Raw genomic sequence first — 16516 nt, forward strand, 5'->3', positions numbered from 1 at the left:
ATAAAACAGGTTGGTAATAATAACCAATTTGTTTTTTTGAGTTCAGCAATCTCAGTAGACAGCTAGATCATGATAAAGCTTTTTTTATCTATCGGGCAACGGCAAATGTGGAGTAGAGAAAACTTATTTTTAAAACATTTGATCACACGCTATTTTACAACAATGAACATTCAGCATTGCTCTGGGGGAAAATAGTTTAGATGCTTCAAATATTACTAGTGTAAAACAATACAGCTTCTTCCACAATGATAAAACAGGTTGGTAATAATAACCCATTTGTCTTTTGAGTTCAATATGCAGCCTAAATCTAAACAGATAAAGAGCAACTACTGTATATTGTAATACTTAAACTTATACACAGCAAAAACTTTTATAATAGAATCAGTTGAACATTTGCAAAGCTTAGCATTCTTGTTTGCCTTTTGCAGTGATAAACAATTGATTACTACTTGCCACAGAAAATGCATTCGTATAAAAAAAAAAAACATATTTTTCACTAATTAGGTTGAGACTTCAATTTCAGGTCTTTATTTCCATTTGCCTCCAGATTCAGGTCTGATTGAAAAGAAAGTGATCGAAATGAGAAAACAAATTGAAGCCAAAGAAAAGATGGCAGGATCTGCGATCCATAGTAAATGAGTTTCTTTAGAAGGTCTAATGCTAACCAGCATGCTTACTCTGAGTAAAATGACCATCAGTGTTTCAGAAACGTGTCTCTTAACCACAAAGTGTGTTGATTAAATTTCTGCCTTCTCCAGCACTTTTGAATGATTTATTTAGGCTTTTTAGTCATACTTATCCCATGTTTTCAATCGTTGGTGACATTTAAGCCAAACTTTAAAGTATTCTCATATGAAACGCTCCTCTTCTGAGTTCTCTAATTAAACAAATGCTTAATTACAGATTTATCTCAGCAAACTATAATTGCCCAGCCTATGAAACCAATTCACATCTTCTCATTTCTGACATCTCATTTGTCGCAGTTAATAGTCACGACCTCTAATTGATATTGATGTCTCTCACTGCCTGGTTCTTGTTTGCACTTGGGGTCTAATGACTTCTGTCCAATTACAGCTGGTTGAATTACAACCTCAGTCTTGTCTAAGGATAGGCGCTATATGCCTAAGAGAACCTCAATTAACATGCAAACATGCATTTCTGCCACTTCTGGTTCCAGTTTGTGAAACAGCATTGGAGTGTGAATTTCTACTGAACTTTATCACACTTCTCAAACAGTAGAGTAAAAAACAGCCTGTATCAATAGCTGCGTTTCCACTGTCGGGCCAAAAGCAAGCGTGCTAGTGCGTGCCAGGGCCACTGTCACTTCCGGGGCTTGATCGTGCCTCATCGCTGCTTCCTCGGGCCCAATGGCCAGGGTTTTTTGGCCCAACAAAAACCTTGGGCCAAAGCAGGCCAACTGGGGCTAGAGGAGTGGCTATGAACAAAGGCGGAGTTTCTCCGCGTCTGGAAAGCGTCAGTGCCGCGGATCATTTCATAAAGTTAACAGCTATAACAACAGCATTAAAGACTTTTAAAATAATGTTAGCTCAAAACTCACTTTCAAACAGCAGCAGGTGTTTGAAATAACTTCTGTTTGAGATCCAATGTGGATTATGATCACCATACAAGGCAGAAATATTTATAAACGATGCAAAAGACTTTGCGCTAGCCATTAACGTTACCATCACATAGACTCCATTGTTAAAAAGGCCCATCAGAGGTTGTACTTCCTTCGCCAGCTGAGGAAATTCAACCTGCCACAGGAGCTGCTGAAACAGTTCTACTCCGCCATCATTGAATCCGTCCTCTGCACTTCAATAACTGTCTGGTTCAGCTCAGCTACCAAATCTGACCTCAGAAGACTACAGAGGGTAGTTCGGACTGCTGACAGAATCATTGGTACAACCCTCCCCACTCTCCAAGAACTGTACTCATCCAGAGTGAGCAAAACGGCTGGCAAAATCACTCTGGACTCCTCACATCCAGCACACTCCCTCTTTGAACTGCTGCCGTCTGACGCTACAGAGCTCTGAGCACCAGAACGGCCAGGCACAGAAACAGTCAGGCAATCCATCTCATGAACACCTGAAAATAATTGTGGAACACACACTATTTATACACTTATTTATCTAACACACATACTTAGTCTACATTTCAATTTGCACATAATATACCTGTACATACAACTGTCTATTGTTATATACCTGTACATACAATTGTCAATTTGTATATGTGACCCTGGACGACAAAACCAGTCTTATGTGTCAATTTTTTTCGAAATTGAGATTTATATATCATCTGAAAGCTTTCCATTGATGTATGGTTTGTTAGGATCAGACAATATTTGGCTGAGATACAACTATTTGAAAATCTGGAATCTGAGGGTGCAAAAACATCAAAATATTGAGAAAATCGCCTTTAAAGTTGTCCAAATGAAGTTCTTAGCAAGTTTTGATACATTTACGGTAAGAAATTTACAAAATATCTTCATGGAACATGATCTTTACTTAATATTCTATTAAAAAAAATCTATAATTTTGACCCATGCAATGTATTTTTGGCTATTGCTACAAATATACCCCAGCGACTTAAGACTGGTTTTGTGGTCCAGGGTCACATATTTTTATTCCTTATTTACTTGTTATATTTTTAATTCTTCTTTTTTTTTATCTGTGTTTTTTGTTCTGTCGCTGTCATTCTGTTGCACTGTGGAAACAAATTCCTCGTATGTGTAAACATACCTGGAAATAAAGCTCATTCTGTTTCTGATTCATTGTAAATATGGTAAATAAGGTCGCTTGAAGAAATCAGACGTCAGCTTCTCATTCTCTATCACAATTGTGTATTTATTTAGTAACATATTTTATCCTACCTGGCCTCATGGCATTTACGTACCTGGGTGCACATTTTAGCGTGACATGAAATACGTACCAATAAGTACATATCACTGCAGTTTCCAAAATAAATGAACACTTTCACACAAATTTACAGAGCTGCGATTAATAAAGCGTAATTTTCGCACAATTACTTGAAGAATATCATGCTATGACTTCAAAACAATATTAATATGCTGGGAGATTTGAAAATTGATACTTTTGAACATTAGCATCGCACACATCCAGCTTCATATCTATGGGTTTTCATAGATGATAAGTTTGTTTGGTAGCTCACGGAGGATGGAGACGGACTTAAGAGAAGAGAAGCACCGGTTCAAATCCCGTGTAACTATGGTTCGATAAAGCAGTTCAAATCTGCATAAAAGGAAGTTCAAATGGCAAAGTTGCATCAGCTAATACGTTTCTATATCAGTTTTGCATTTGTTAACACTATCGGGTCGGTTTAGGGTTGGATTTGGTGTAGGGCATATTTCCAACACGATAGAGCATTAACCTTTAGCGACAGTCCCCGGATATTTGATTCTGAACCGCCGCAATACGTAGCCTATCTGAAGCAACGTAATAAAACAACAGCAATACGTACCAATATCTACGTAATAAAAATGTGTCAGGGTTCACATATTGAACCTGTGTTTTAGCGCCACTCAGTGGACATTTATATTTGAAACTGCGGCGAAACGTGCAGCAAGTTACGTAAAATGGTGTCGCACAAAAAGTGCACAGAGGTACGTATTTTTATGAGACCAGGTTGATTTTATCTGTCTCGTCTCGAGACTTTAGCTCCGCGTATGTCATAAAAATATAGCCTAATAATGTTTTTTGTTCGGGAGCTCCCTCTGCTACTCAGGTCGTATTTTTGATGGAAAAAACATAGAAATGATCATTCTTTCTAAATGTGATGTATACTAGGACTACAAATAAACAAAAACAGACTCCTTCTTTTGTGAAATAACGATTCATACCGCTTTATTTCTGTGTGACTAATTTTCAATCCTGATAAATTAATTCATTATGATCAATGCATCACTTAGGATATTACTGTAAAACATTGGTTCTTCTGGATTTAAATCTGTAACAAAACATGCAAATAAACGGCCACTTTTATCATGTTTGTTTTGTGATTGCGCTAGTTCCAGTGACATATTTCTGATTAGTTTTCTGATAACTTCTCTTTGTTGGTGAAATAATGGGGTTGTGTGACATTGTTCCAGAGAGGCGTGAAAAGGGCGGGTTTTAGTGAAGCGCTGCAGAGCTTCTGGCCCGACGGTGGAAACGCATCGTGATTTTGGGCTCGGTGCTACAGGTCCGAGGCTATTAGCCCCGCCTGGCCCGTTTAAAGCACTGGCTCACACTGGCCCGGCAGTGGAAAAGCGGCTAATGGAGGTGACAAGAAACTATTGTGTTTTTTTTTTTTACAATTTAATTCACAAACAGTTCATCTGAAAGCACTACTGCAGTTTCATATAATTTCTCAGGGATGATGAAAAAGAAAAAAATGGTTTCATGTTATTCAATGGGATGAAAGGAAGCATTTTATGGATTGAAGAACAAGTACATATGTGTGTAGGCAGCACTTCACAGATTCTGACTACTTCTTTTATTGAAGTCGAAAGTGAATTGCTGTTTGCAACCCATTTTAGTTCCCTCATTTGACATTGTGATGCAGGATATTCAATAAGAAAAAAGAAAATAGAGCAGGACTTTCATCCATCAAGGATTGATTGGATTGTGAAATGTAGCCCAACTGAATGTTGGTTAACATTATACAATAACTTGCATGACCCAGTTTTGTTAACTAAAACTAAACTATTAAAAATCATTTTCAGTATTTGAAATAGAGCTGAAAAAACAAACAAACAAAAAAAAAACCTTTACATTTCAAAACCCTAAAAAAAATGAAATGTTGCCTTGGCAGCTAAGTTAAATTAAAACAAAAAATATATATAGAAATTAAATTAAAACTGCAACTATAAAATATAAGCTAATTGAAAGTATTAATAAATAGATATAAAGATATAGAAATAATACTAAAATAACACTGCTGCAGCATAAGTGATGTCAAATGAAAAGCAATGTCATTGCAGAAAAAGAGCATTTTGACTAAATATTATGAAGACAAATGTTCCGTTTGACTATCCAATGAATCATTCACAATAACACATTAGTAAATGGTGACTTATATATAATAATATAGCAACTTACCTCCGGAATGCAAAGGTGTGCCACATAACAAAACAACCCCTTGGCCTTCCCTTACATTCACAGCACTTCTTGTCTGCGTTTTGAAGCTTTCCAGATCTGTAACAGATTAAACATGGAATAAAATACATTTGCATGAGGCAATTATTTTGCATGCATAATGAAAACGGCATTTCATATTATAGCAAAACGAATGGTGAAGCAACGTCGACTGTAATCGTTTAGTAGCGCTCAATATTTGAGAAAGCAAAAAGAAGGAAACAAAATCAGTGATTGAGAATAATCCAAAGCATACAGTGGGTGTCTAACAATTCAGTCTAGTGAAACACTATGAGGGTGTATGAAAAAAGGGATGCTAACATCGCCTCCACCTACCAGGAGTAAGCGGCATCATTACCAGAGATATCTTAATCTCACCCACTGAGCCAGTAGCCTCCCTGTCAATACATGTCCACACGATTCATCCTCACAAATTAACAGGAGGAGAGGAAGTTGGAAGCCGGCTCGCATACCTGGCATGATAAAAACCTTCTCCTTGTTTCGTGACAGAGAAGGCCTTCTGTAACCGTAGCCTGCTGTGCCAATTCCACACCCTTAAGCAAACAAGCCAAGAGCCAAGCTCCCCAACACAAACAATATAGAGTCAATGTGACCGATAAGACAAATTACAGAGAGGGGAAAAAACAGAAAAACAAAAGAAGCAGAAGAAAACATCAGGATTAGGGAGAGGTGGTGGAAAACAGTGGGGAAGATTAATGAGAGATTCCCCGCTGAGTCTGACCAAAAAGAAGTCCCACACAGCCGGGTCGTACTGAGCCGTGGTGGAAGTGGAAAGAGCAGGACTTGCTCGGCTCATAGTAACAGGATGAATGGATTAAGAGCCGGAGCGGCAGAGCCACGGGCGCTGATTAATGGTCTATTGTGTTAAAATCTATAAGGCTGGACTCATGTGATGGCTGTAGGCCGTGTGGTAAGCCAAACATCTTCTCAGTGAATAGCATTGCTTATAAATGGAAAACATTCATATATGAATGTGAAGGACGCAGAGTTGAGTGTTTATGGATTCATTTCCATAACTCTTATTGATTCTTTCTTCTTATGAGATGGTGGAACATTAAACTTCAAGGTCCTATTCACTAAAGGCCTGAAGCTTGGCATACAACTGGTGTTCAATTTTATAAGTGTTAATAAAAAGTAAACCAGAAATAAATAAATAAAAAAATAATTTAAAAATTAACTGTTCATGAAAATAAAAATCCTAAAAACTGAATTATTTGAAATAAAATAAAAACATCCACAAATTAATTTTTGATTTTAATATATGGTTTGTTATAAAACTTGAAATCTTTACAAACATATTAACCATTAAAAAGCCTCTAGACAGCAAAAACATTTCAATATATAACTGTTATTTGATATTGTTAATGCGTTAAGCACTACAAGCGGTGAAACTGAATAAATGAAAACTACAAAAAAGTAAATTAAAAAACCTAAATGATTAAGTGAAAACTAACAAAAAACTAAACTAAATTAAAAGGCTAATTAAAAAATAAATAAATAAAAATTACAAAATTTAAAAAACAAAAATACAAATTAATTATTAATTATTCAACTATAATAACCATGATTGCTATGGAATTGCTATGTGGTTGCTAAACTGTTCTAAGCGGTGATATACAAAAATACAAATTTAACTTGCTTTTGATCACCCCCATTACAATTTTATTTTTATATAGGGTCTGCTGGTTAAAGATCTGAATAGGCTTTGAATTCTAGGGAGCTTGTGTGAGCCATGGTTTGTCAGGTCACAAATCTGCTCTGCTGCTATTGCACCCTTGAGAAAGGTACTCATTCCAAACTCGCCCCAGGAGAGGATTACCCCAATACACAGCCACTAGAAAGCCACCATGGAATAAATCTCCCAATGACAAATTTTACAGTTAAGCATGTATTTCAAACTGGATGCAGGATGCAGTTTTCAACAGCTGTCTGAAAGATAAGAAACGCCACAATGACATATTATCGAAGCCAGCGGCATTATCATCCTATTAAAATCATAATTCCCCTTTGACTAACCAATGATCAATATAGGAAATAAATGTCAAGCAAGTCCTGTTAACCAGTACCCTGAAGTGAGATTCATTATCCCACCCATAAAGATGGTAATCTGTCTCCTAAGGGGGACGTGGGATGCTCTGTGTATTCCCATGGTTGGATCAATAGTTAGATAGCACGAGAGTGAAGAGTCTTCGCTGTCAGAGAAAAGGAGTGCATGGTCAGGCTTGCTCTCATCCCAAACAATCCTTCTCCCATCTTAAAAAAAAAAAACTGATTTGAGCTTCTGATTTCTTTGAGCATGCACAAGGACAGAGTTTTAAATCATCTGCACAGAGGCCAGGAGGCTAGATGGCTATTCTCATACTTGGCAGTTTACTTTGTGAAGCAGACAGTATGGGTATTAATATGGCGAGTCAATACGCAGCGTACAAAGATGCTGTTGAAGCTGGTGACTAATGAGAATGAGTGATGGAGTTTGAAGTCGATGAAATGGTGCTTCACCCGGTGAAATTGTCACATTTGACAGCTCGTTTGATAGCTCTTTCTTCAGCAATGCCATGTGAATACCAAATACCAAAGCTGGTGCTTTTACAATATCGCTAATATACAGCCAAACGCTCCTCCAGACAAATCGAGCCACAAACTTGGTATTGGTTGAGCTTATGTTTAAATATTTCAGTAAGACTTCTATGCTCATTAAGGCTGCATTTATTTGATCAAAATATGGTAAAAATATATATATATATATTGATTTATTGTCTTTTATATATACAGTGGCTTTGGAAAAACGCATAGAATACATAGAACACATACAGCTGACCAAACTGATAAATCAATCAATTGACCACATTGATAAATTGACCAAAAACCCTAATTTTAACAAAAAAAAAAAGTGCTTTCACATAACTTACATGCAAACTGTAGTGTGACTCTCTGGCTGAGAATGGTTCCCCGGGTGTTGGAGGCAGTGCATTGGTAGACACCGCTGTCTTGGTCCCGATCCAGGTCGGTAATGATCAGGTTACCCCCAGACAGGCGACGCCTCTCGTCACCACGAAGATCAATGAGCGTTCCGTTTAGAGACCATCTGGAGAGACGCAAACACAATCAGGAGTGTGGTCTCCAGAGAAGCTAACTCACCAATATTCATCACATGCATCGATCTGATGAAGCCTGCTTCATTATACAGCCAGATTCAGCATGAAACAAAGCTCATTGCTGACATTTGTTTTCCTTCTTTGTTCTTCTGCAGTACAATCTGACTAATAACTGATGAAAGCAAGCAAAACAGTGCTGAAGAATAAGAAATATCTAATTATTTATTGACCTTGAAGATGTGCAATGTTTAGTCGTGAGTAGGTTGGTTTTATTTTCCAATAAAATTGCTAAGAAAAACTATGAAAGGTTTGTTATTTTTCAGTGTGATTTCAATTATTTAGCTACACTTATATGTGGAATATAAAAAGATTCAACATTGAGTGTGAAGAAATAGAGCAAATTAAACACAGCAACTAAAACTGCTTGACAAAAAAAAAAAATGCTGCTTTTTTTTATTATTTCATTTTACACACAAAATGTTTGAACTTAACATTAAACCAATGTGGCATCTGCAAACAAACAATGCAAGAACTGTCCTCAGAAGTTTTCTTTATAATTTTCTGTTCTTTTTGAAGTATTTGACTATTTTATCTCAAGTTTAAGAGTAACCACATGCGAAGTTCATCATATTCACTATGGATGTGCTCCAACAACATTCAGCAATTAGAAAACATATACTATAATATACATATACCAAATACTATTTATGTTAATTTTGAAAAGTGAAGAAAAAAGTGTTCTTGTGCTGTCTTTCTTTAAAATAAATGGCAATTGGTTTAATATTTTGTTGTGTAATGCAATAACATTCCTCCTAATTTGCGGGTTTATTATTCTTGCTGATGCCATTACATAGTAGGAAAATCATATTATAAAAGTGGAATGTTTTCCATCAGAAAACCAGATTAATTAATAACTGTAATCACTGTATGCCAACTTCTGTAACAGCGAAAAATGTATCAGCTCAGACCTTTTCAAATCATTAGATATCTAGCACTCTACTATTCAGAACTGACCTTAAAAATCATCCATAGATGCATCTGAGAGTCAAAACTTGGCAGAAAACCTTGGGAATGATGGAAACAATGAGGAAATAAAGGTGTTGGCAGGGTCTACATTTTTCCACTGGTGTGAAAAACTAATGAGTGTGGTGGACAATGTGGTTTTAAAAAGTAACCGGAGACTCTAGTCTCTCCCAAATCTGACAGACAACAAAGTGTAGTTCTACTGCAGCCCTCCGAAGCCCATTTCTGCTGCATTATTTATTGATCTCAGTGTGGCAGTCGAGTTAATCTGACTCCTTTAGTCATCATTTGTGAGTCTAATATCATAGCCACTGTATTTGATATCATTTACTGTGACATTCGGCCTCCAGGCTTACACAGTTGATTACTGCGAGGCAGTTTGTTGTAAATACAGACAATATTTGTGTTCTCACAAAGTAGTCAAGTATAATATTATAGCATCAAACTAATCTAGATTCGTAATACACTTTCAGTTTTTGTGATAAATCAACAAAGCTTATGCATCCCACATAAAGTGGGGCCCTCTGTATAAAATGAATGAAATAACCAGTATATTATCCTGAAAGGATCTAATATCATCTGTGTTGGTACATACACGCCTGCACAAAATAATGTTGTCATCTGTTTCTTAGTGTAGGCAACTCAAATCAGAACATCCACAGACCACCTAAACACAACAATAGTTCCTCTAATTTTTATGCAAACTGAATATTTGAGATTGCAAACTTAATAAATATGGTTACTATAACACCTTATATAAGTTCATATAAATATTTCTGTGGTTAAGATGCATGATGCTATAAGACACTTGTCTTTTGTCACTTGAGAAGCCAATGCAAATATATGGAAGAACCCTACAAGAGTAGCACCTGAAAAACACTGTATGCAATAATATTAACATTTAGAGAGGATTATAATATATTTGCATGTGTTAATATGCATATTTTGCTCTCTAAGTGGTATAGTCCTAAATCTGTTTCATTGCCTCAGCTAGACTGCTTGTTTGAAAATGTATTTATTTTTTTCAGTTTAGACCAGAGGATTGAATATATCACAGCACTCAGAGGCAAGCTGCTTCTGATGGATCAATAGCCTTAGAATAATATGGAAATAGGAAATATTGATTTCTAGCACGTGTTGAGATGCTGTATGAGTATTCAGGGGGAAATTATTTCATGCTAATGAAAATATCATGCCCTCTTCCACCCACTCTTCCCCCCTTCTCTTCATGTTAAGTGAATGTCATACAATTTTTTTTTTTTTTTTTTTCTTTCAAATGTGATACTCATTTTATTAATTACAGGCTGAAAAAAATAATGTTGGGAAAAATACATAGTGCATGTTTACTACGAAACAAAATATTTGCAGTGTAACAGAAGTAGCGGCAGATCTTTTTTCCCCATATTGTAACTTGCATCCAAGTGAAATGGTTTATTGAAAGAAAAAAAAAAAGTATGGCAGGGACTTGGTTCAATCCATCAGTTGTTGCCTGGATAACTTCAGCACATGTCACCAGAGAGAAGTCTGTCGTTTCACTGGTTGATCGAATTATGACATTTTGATTATAAGTTAATTTTTATGTGCATATGCATGGATGTATCATTCACAATAAGATCAATAACATGCATTTAGAAAATACAACAGCTTGATACTGGGGCAGTACCCTCCCCTCAAAAGTACCCTTATATCTACCTGTATAGGGTACATATTAGTTCCTTTTGACAGTGCTGAACTAGCACATTGTGTCTAAGTTTATTTTACAAGATTCAAAAGACTTTAACATCATACACTCTAAATCTCAAAGATTATTCATTGATTTGCCATGGATACTCTTTTTGTATTGAGTCCTATTTGAAATCATACAGAACAGCAATGGTCACAATCACAGTGGTAGGTTAAGGTAATAAAATTCACATATCCTGACGGTAATTGCTGCATGAATGATAGTTTTTAAAGGCTAGACAACGAATTACAAACAATCCAGTCTCCAAGGAGCCCCTTAACAAGAATCAAAAAGGCTTAGAAGTGACAGGGAGCCAAAGTATTTTCAGATAATGAGTAGAGGGCCTAGATCCTCCAGTGCTTTTCTATCTATGACAAAAAGTTCTCTGAAAAGTTTAATGGACAATTATGCTGCCCCCGCACACCGAACTGTCCAAGCCTCCATCAGTATCATTGACATTATGCTATTATTACTGTCATGATTAACGTCTCCATCATCATAATCTTTATTATAATCTCTATGTTACTTCAGACTACATTAACAAACTGCTAAGGCACAAAGCCTACACCTGCTCACTAGAGAAATATGAGAAAAGTGGACATGGAAAGTGCAAAAAATAAAAATAGTGATGTACAAAACAGTCAGCTCCAATTATCTTTCCAAAAGAATGCTCCGCAGTGCTTCGTACAACCGAGAAAGCAACCTGCGTTCAACAAAGATCACGCTGGAGCCGAGTTAATGAGGGCCGACACAAGAGCACCTCTGACTTTCTCTGTGTAATCTCTGCATTTTAACCAGCTCTCCTTCACATTCTCGTCTCTGATGACTGCCCGCTCCACGGACCAGGGTTCAAATCCTTACAATCTCGAAAGCATGCTAGGCAGGTTGAAAATCCTGTCAGGTTAAATGTAGGTTGGGAAAACAGATTCTGAGTTTTTTCAAAGGATTTAAAACAGCATCGCAGGGAGACCTAAAGTGAGTGAAACAGAACTTCTTTGGCATTAACAATGCCAAGGCGATGCGTTTGATTCTCCAGGAAAGCATAAACTGATAAAAATGCATACCATGTGTGCAAATTGTTAAAATGAATGTAAAAGAAGTTTACTTAGATGAACAACAGAGCAACGCTTTGTTGCTCTTTCACAATGAGGCACTCTCCAAAACCTTCACTCTCTGTTCTTCTCAGGTGGAATGAGCTGCAAACCTGCACTGTTGAGACCTAATTCAAGAACATATCTCTTCAGCAAGCACTTAAACAAATGCATTTGCACACTCACACACAAAGTTTATTCTTTGCATTCTCCCTTGCTTCCTAATCTAGTTGTCAAATAAACTTGCCATTGTACATTACGAATATTGTTGGCTCCTTGACGAATTGCGTTTGTTCCTCTTTTGTAAGTCGCTTTGGATAAAGGCGTCTGCTAAATGCATAAATGTATAATGCAAGTTCTTGCTCTAAGAGTGTTTTGCGACCACAAGAGCCCACAAATGATTGTTGATAAGAGCTGTCCTGTGGCCTCAAATTCCTTCAAAGCCTACCTTATCTGTCCCTGTAGACCCACACTACCACATTAATACAACTTTGCTTTTACTGGACCAAAAAACAAACCACAGATTACTAGAGAGTTGCTAGGGTCAGGGTTGTTACTGCTCTGTGTTTTTTTTTTTTTTTTTCTGTGTAATGTCAGCATGCTGAAAATTGTTCGCTCTGTGCTTTTACATGTTAAAGGGGTCATATGATGCAATTTCAAGTTTTCCTTTCTCTTTGGAGTATTACAAGCTGTTTGTGCTTAGATAAGATCCCTGAAGTTGCAAAGATATTCTTTATAAAAGTTAAGACTCGACCACGCCTCCCTAAAATGGCTCATTCAAACATGCCCCCACATGTCTACATCACGGTGTGGGGAGATTTGGAAAACACCGCCCAAACAAATATTAGAGTGTGTGCAGCACATTTTACGGAGGACTATTGCCTGAACCTGGGAGTAGCCTGCCAGCTATGCTCAAAGACTCTTTCTATAAAGTGGGGCAATTCCAAATTTGCAAGGACAGTCTGGTGCTTCTGACTCACAGTCTGTAAGTATGTTTTCATATTTAAAGAATTTGCCACTGTCTATTCAAACGCAAGTTTTGAGCTGTTTAGAGCAGTGCTTGTTTGTTGTTTCTCTGATCACAAATGCAGACATGGTAATGTTTATGCGGCGCGATACAACGCCAAAAAGACAGTATAAGTCGTTATTATCAGTAATTATGTCCCCACTGGATGCAACAAATGCCTAGTTTGTAATGGGTTTTATCGTTTTTGTGTCGTTGCGCAGGGGCACGGCATCACAATATGGTAAGGGCCGTAACATTTCCGTCTCACGCTTGAGGTATTCGGCCAATCACATATAGCTGGCCAATCAGAGCACGCCTCACTTCTCAGAACGATGAGCTTTGTAAAAATTGTCACGGTTCAGAAAGGCGGGGCATAGAGGTGCAACAATAATGTACAGTACAAAACGCAGACCAATTATTTAATCGGGGCGAAAGAAGCCTTGTTATGTGCGAGTGTCACATGAAGCACATCAGCATGTTCTGTAGATGTGTTAAATATAATTGCGTAAGCGAGGTTCTGGACAACACAACACAGGCCACTAAACCTGTGTGACACATTTGAACTCTATTGAGAATTTTCTACTTTAAAAGCACTATTGGGGAAGTCAAACAACTCTGCTAAACACCTCAAACAGCTAGACAACCTCAGCAAACAGCGCTGACAAAACAAGTGGAGAAACACCAACAGAAATTAAGGCTTTTCAAACTACACATCAACACCCTTACAGCAGTTTATCATGGTTTAACTTTAGTAACAGAAGCAGTGCTATTTTCACAGAAATGTCTGAAGGAGGACGTCTACTTAATTTTCATTACAACTGTGATTCTCTGATATTTAGGTGAAAAAAAAAGATACTTCAGATACTTCAAGAAATTAAATTATCACAGGCCTGATTAATGGAAAACAAATCAGCTAAGGAAAACAAATATATATATATATATATATATATATACACACAGTATATACAATAACATTGTTACAAACATTTCTATTTCAAGTGAATTTTGTTCTTTTTTTTCATCAAAACAATCCTGAAAAAAAAAATAAATAAAAAATAATTTAGCACCAAATCAGCATATTAAATTTATTTCCGAAGGATCAAGTCTAGAGTAATGGCTGCTGAAAATTCCACTTTGCCAATACAGGAATACATTTTAATATATTAAAATAGAAAACAGTTATTTTAAATTGTAATAATAGTTCAAAATGTTACTATTTTTGATCAAATAAATGCAGCATTACTGAGCATAAAATACTTCTTTCAAAAACATAAAAAATCGTACTAAGCTTTTGCATGGTAGTGAATATATGTGAATAATTTAATGTTATAAATTGTTTATTCTTTCTAAATAAATATGTAAGCAAAATAAATGTATTGATTTATATAATCATATGAATGTAATAAAATACAGCAACTCCGTATTTCTTTAAAAAGCTTTTTTTTTGAGAGAGAAAAGCAGAAGCCAGCCAACTGCTCTTCTCTGACTCAGCTCTGAGTTACTTTTCTATGGAATCTGAAACCAAGATGCAAAATAGCCTGGCGCGTTGTGTTCTCAAAGTTCACATCGGCCCCTGCAGACACTGAAATACCACCAGACTCTGCTGGAACACTGACAATTTCTCTTGACAAAGAAAGTAACTGGATGTTCTTTGGAGACTCTTCCTCCTCTTACTGTTTTGCAGTAGAACTGGCCACCCTTCAGTCAACACTGGTTGGCACAACAGACTCAAAATGAATGCTGGGGTGGACCGAACCTTTCGGGTGCCTTTTGACCAGATTGGCTCTTATAAGACCAGCCTTGAAGAATTTACTGTCAGCGATAACTTAGCAAATGTCTCTTTTTCAGCTCAAGAAATTATCTTTAGAGTGTCACTGATCTTATCAGTGTCTGGATGTATTGTTGTAAAGTTCACTGAATGATAGGTATAGGTTTTATCCACACCCAAAGAGAAAATGTCCCCAGAATCCTGAGATAAAATCTATGGTGGTCTTCAAACCAAGACAATACACAGCTGGTGCCAGTGTTGAGGAAACTACTCTGAAACTGTAGCATGCTATAGTAAACTATAGTAATACTGTTCTTTAAACAAAACAAAAAAAAAAGAAAAAAATGTAAATTACTGAAAAACTATATATTTTAAATCTATTTTCATAAAACATGCTAAAATGAATTAGGAATTAAACAGAATATTTAAAATCTGTGGAGAAAATCTGTGAATTTTTGGTTCATATTACATGAACTGTATATATAAGAGAAATGAACCATTAACTGGATTTGCAATCAGAAAATTTTCCATCAGTTACTCATTACACTGTTTCTCATTGGAAAAAAGTAGTTTGTTACCAGAAAGCATGTTATTTAACTGAACTACTGTCATGCTACTGACAAACGGAGTTAGAAGCATCACTTTTTGTTGTTGCTAAACTGTGACCTCCCTTTAACCGTGCAAAAAGGAAATGGCTAAAAATACGGAATGTTTAAAAGCAATCACACAGCCAGTTGGTTTGGGAACATGATTTTCATGACAATCCAAAACCAAATATACCTAATATCTGTGAGAAAGGAATTAAAGAATTAAAGGAAGTGCAGTGTATTTCAGAGTGACAAAACTGAAAATGACTATTTAGCATGTTGTTGAATATATGCATAAGCCACTTCATTTCCTTTCCACCAGAGTTTATTTATGGTTACAAATCTGCATAAATAACCAAGCGCTGGGTCGAAAGTCAAACTTATTCGACCTTGAAGACTATCGTTGTGCATAAGTAAAGGTAGTATCATGACTTCAACTGTCACTGTGCTCTTCTTCTTCCTGTATATTGATACTCTCGTAATGTTGAGTTAAATCTGTGTTTTCCACAAAGATGCACTAAAGGGAAATGTAAGTGTTTAAATCGAATGTCACTCACAAGGTTATTACTTCCCTCCCTTGTGCTTGCCTGAGCATTTACATGATGCTGACCCAAGCTACGAAACACAATATACCACAGAGCTGGAGCACGCTGCTATTTTCAGAGCAGACGCCTCACCAGGGAATATGCGGGACAGTATCTTAGAATCTCTTGCACAAATTAGTCATTTAGACCCCTCCCATTTTCAAAGCCAATTTCCGTCCTTACAGTAGCATGCATTACCCTCTCAGAAAGCTAATTCCTAAAGCTCTTGCTGAGATGTGTACACACCAAAGAAGTAATGAATCTTGAACATATCTCTCCGTAAGTAGGCTAAATTGCTGTTTTTTAAAAAAAATGTCTTTAGTAAAGCAGTTGACGCACATTTAAAATTGACACTGGTGAAATTCTGGAAAGCAAATGGAAAATGGGTCACAACAGGATGCCACTGGGATAGGCTGTTAGAAATACAGTAGTTTACTGGATTTATGCAACGGCAAACACGAAGGACAAATTAATTGCCTCTCA

At 36.6% G+C, this 16516-nt stretch overlaps 1 protein-coding gene across 4 annotated transcripts in view; it reads right to left on the bottom strand.

The window, feature by feature from the left end:
* Positions 1-16516, bottom strand: part of cntn3b (contactin 3b) — a 65025-nt gene that overhangs the window by 37774 nt on the left and 10735 nt on the right. For all 4 annotated transcript variants that reach the window (XM_058779964.1, XM_058779966.1, XM_058779963.1 and 1 more), the window contains 2 exons: positions 8066-8241; positions 5100-5195 (listed from right to left, as the gene is read on the bottom strand). In XM_058779964.1, the coding sequence (XP_058635947.1) occupies positions 5100-5195; positions 8066-8241 (272 nt within the window). The remainder of the gene's footprint in view (positions 1-5099; positions 5196-8065; positions 8242-16516) is intronic.

This window comes from Onychostoma macrolepis, chromosome 06, assembly GCF_012432095.1.
Source record: "Onychostoma macrolepis isolate SWU-2019 chromosome 06, ASM1243209v1, whole genome shotgun sequence".
In the NCBI taxonomy this organism is placed as follows: domain Eukaryota; kingdom Metazoa; phylum Chordata; class Actinopteri; order Cypriniformes; family Cyprinidae; genus Onychostoma; species Onychostoma macrolepis.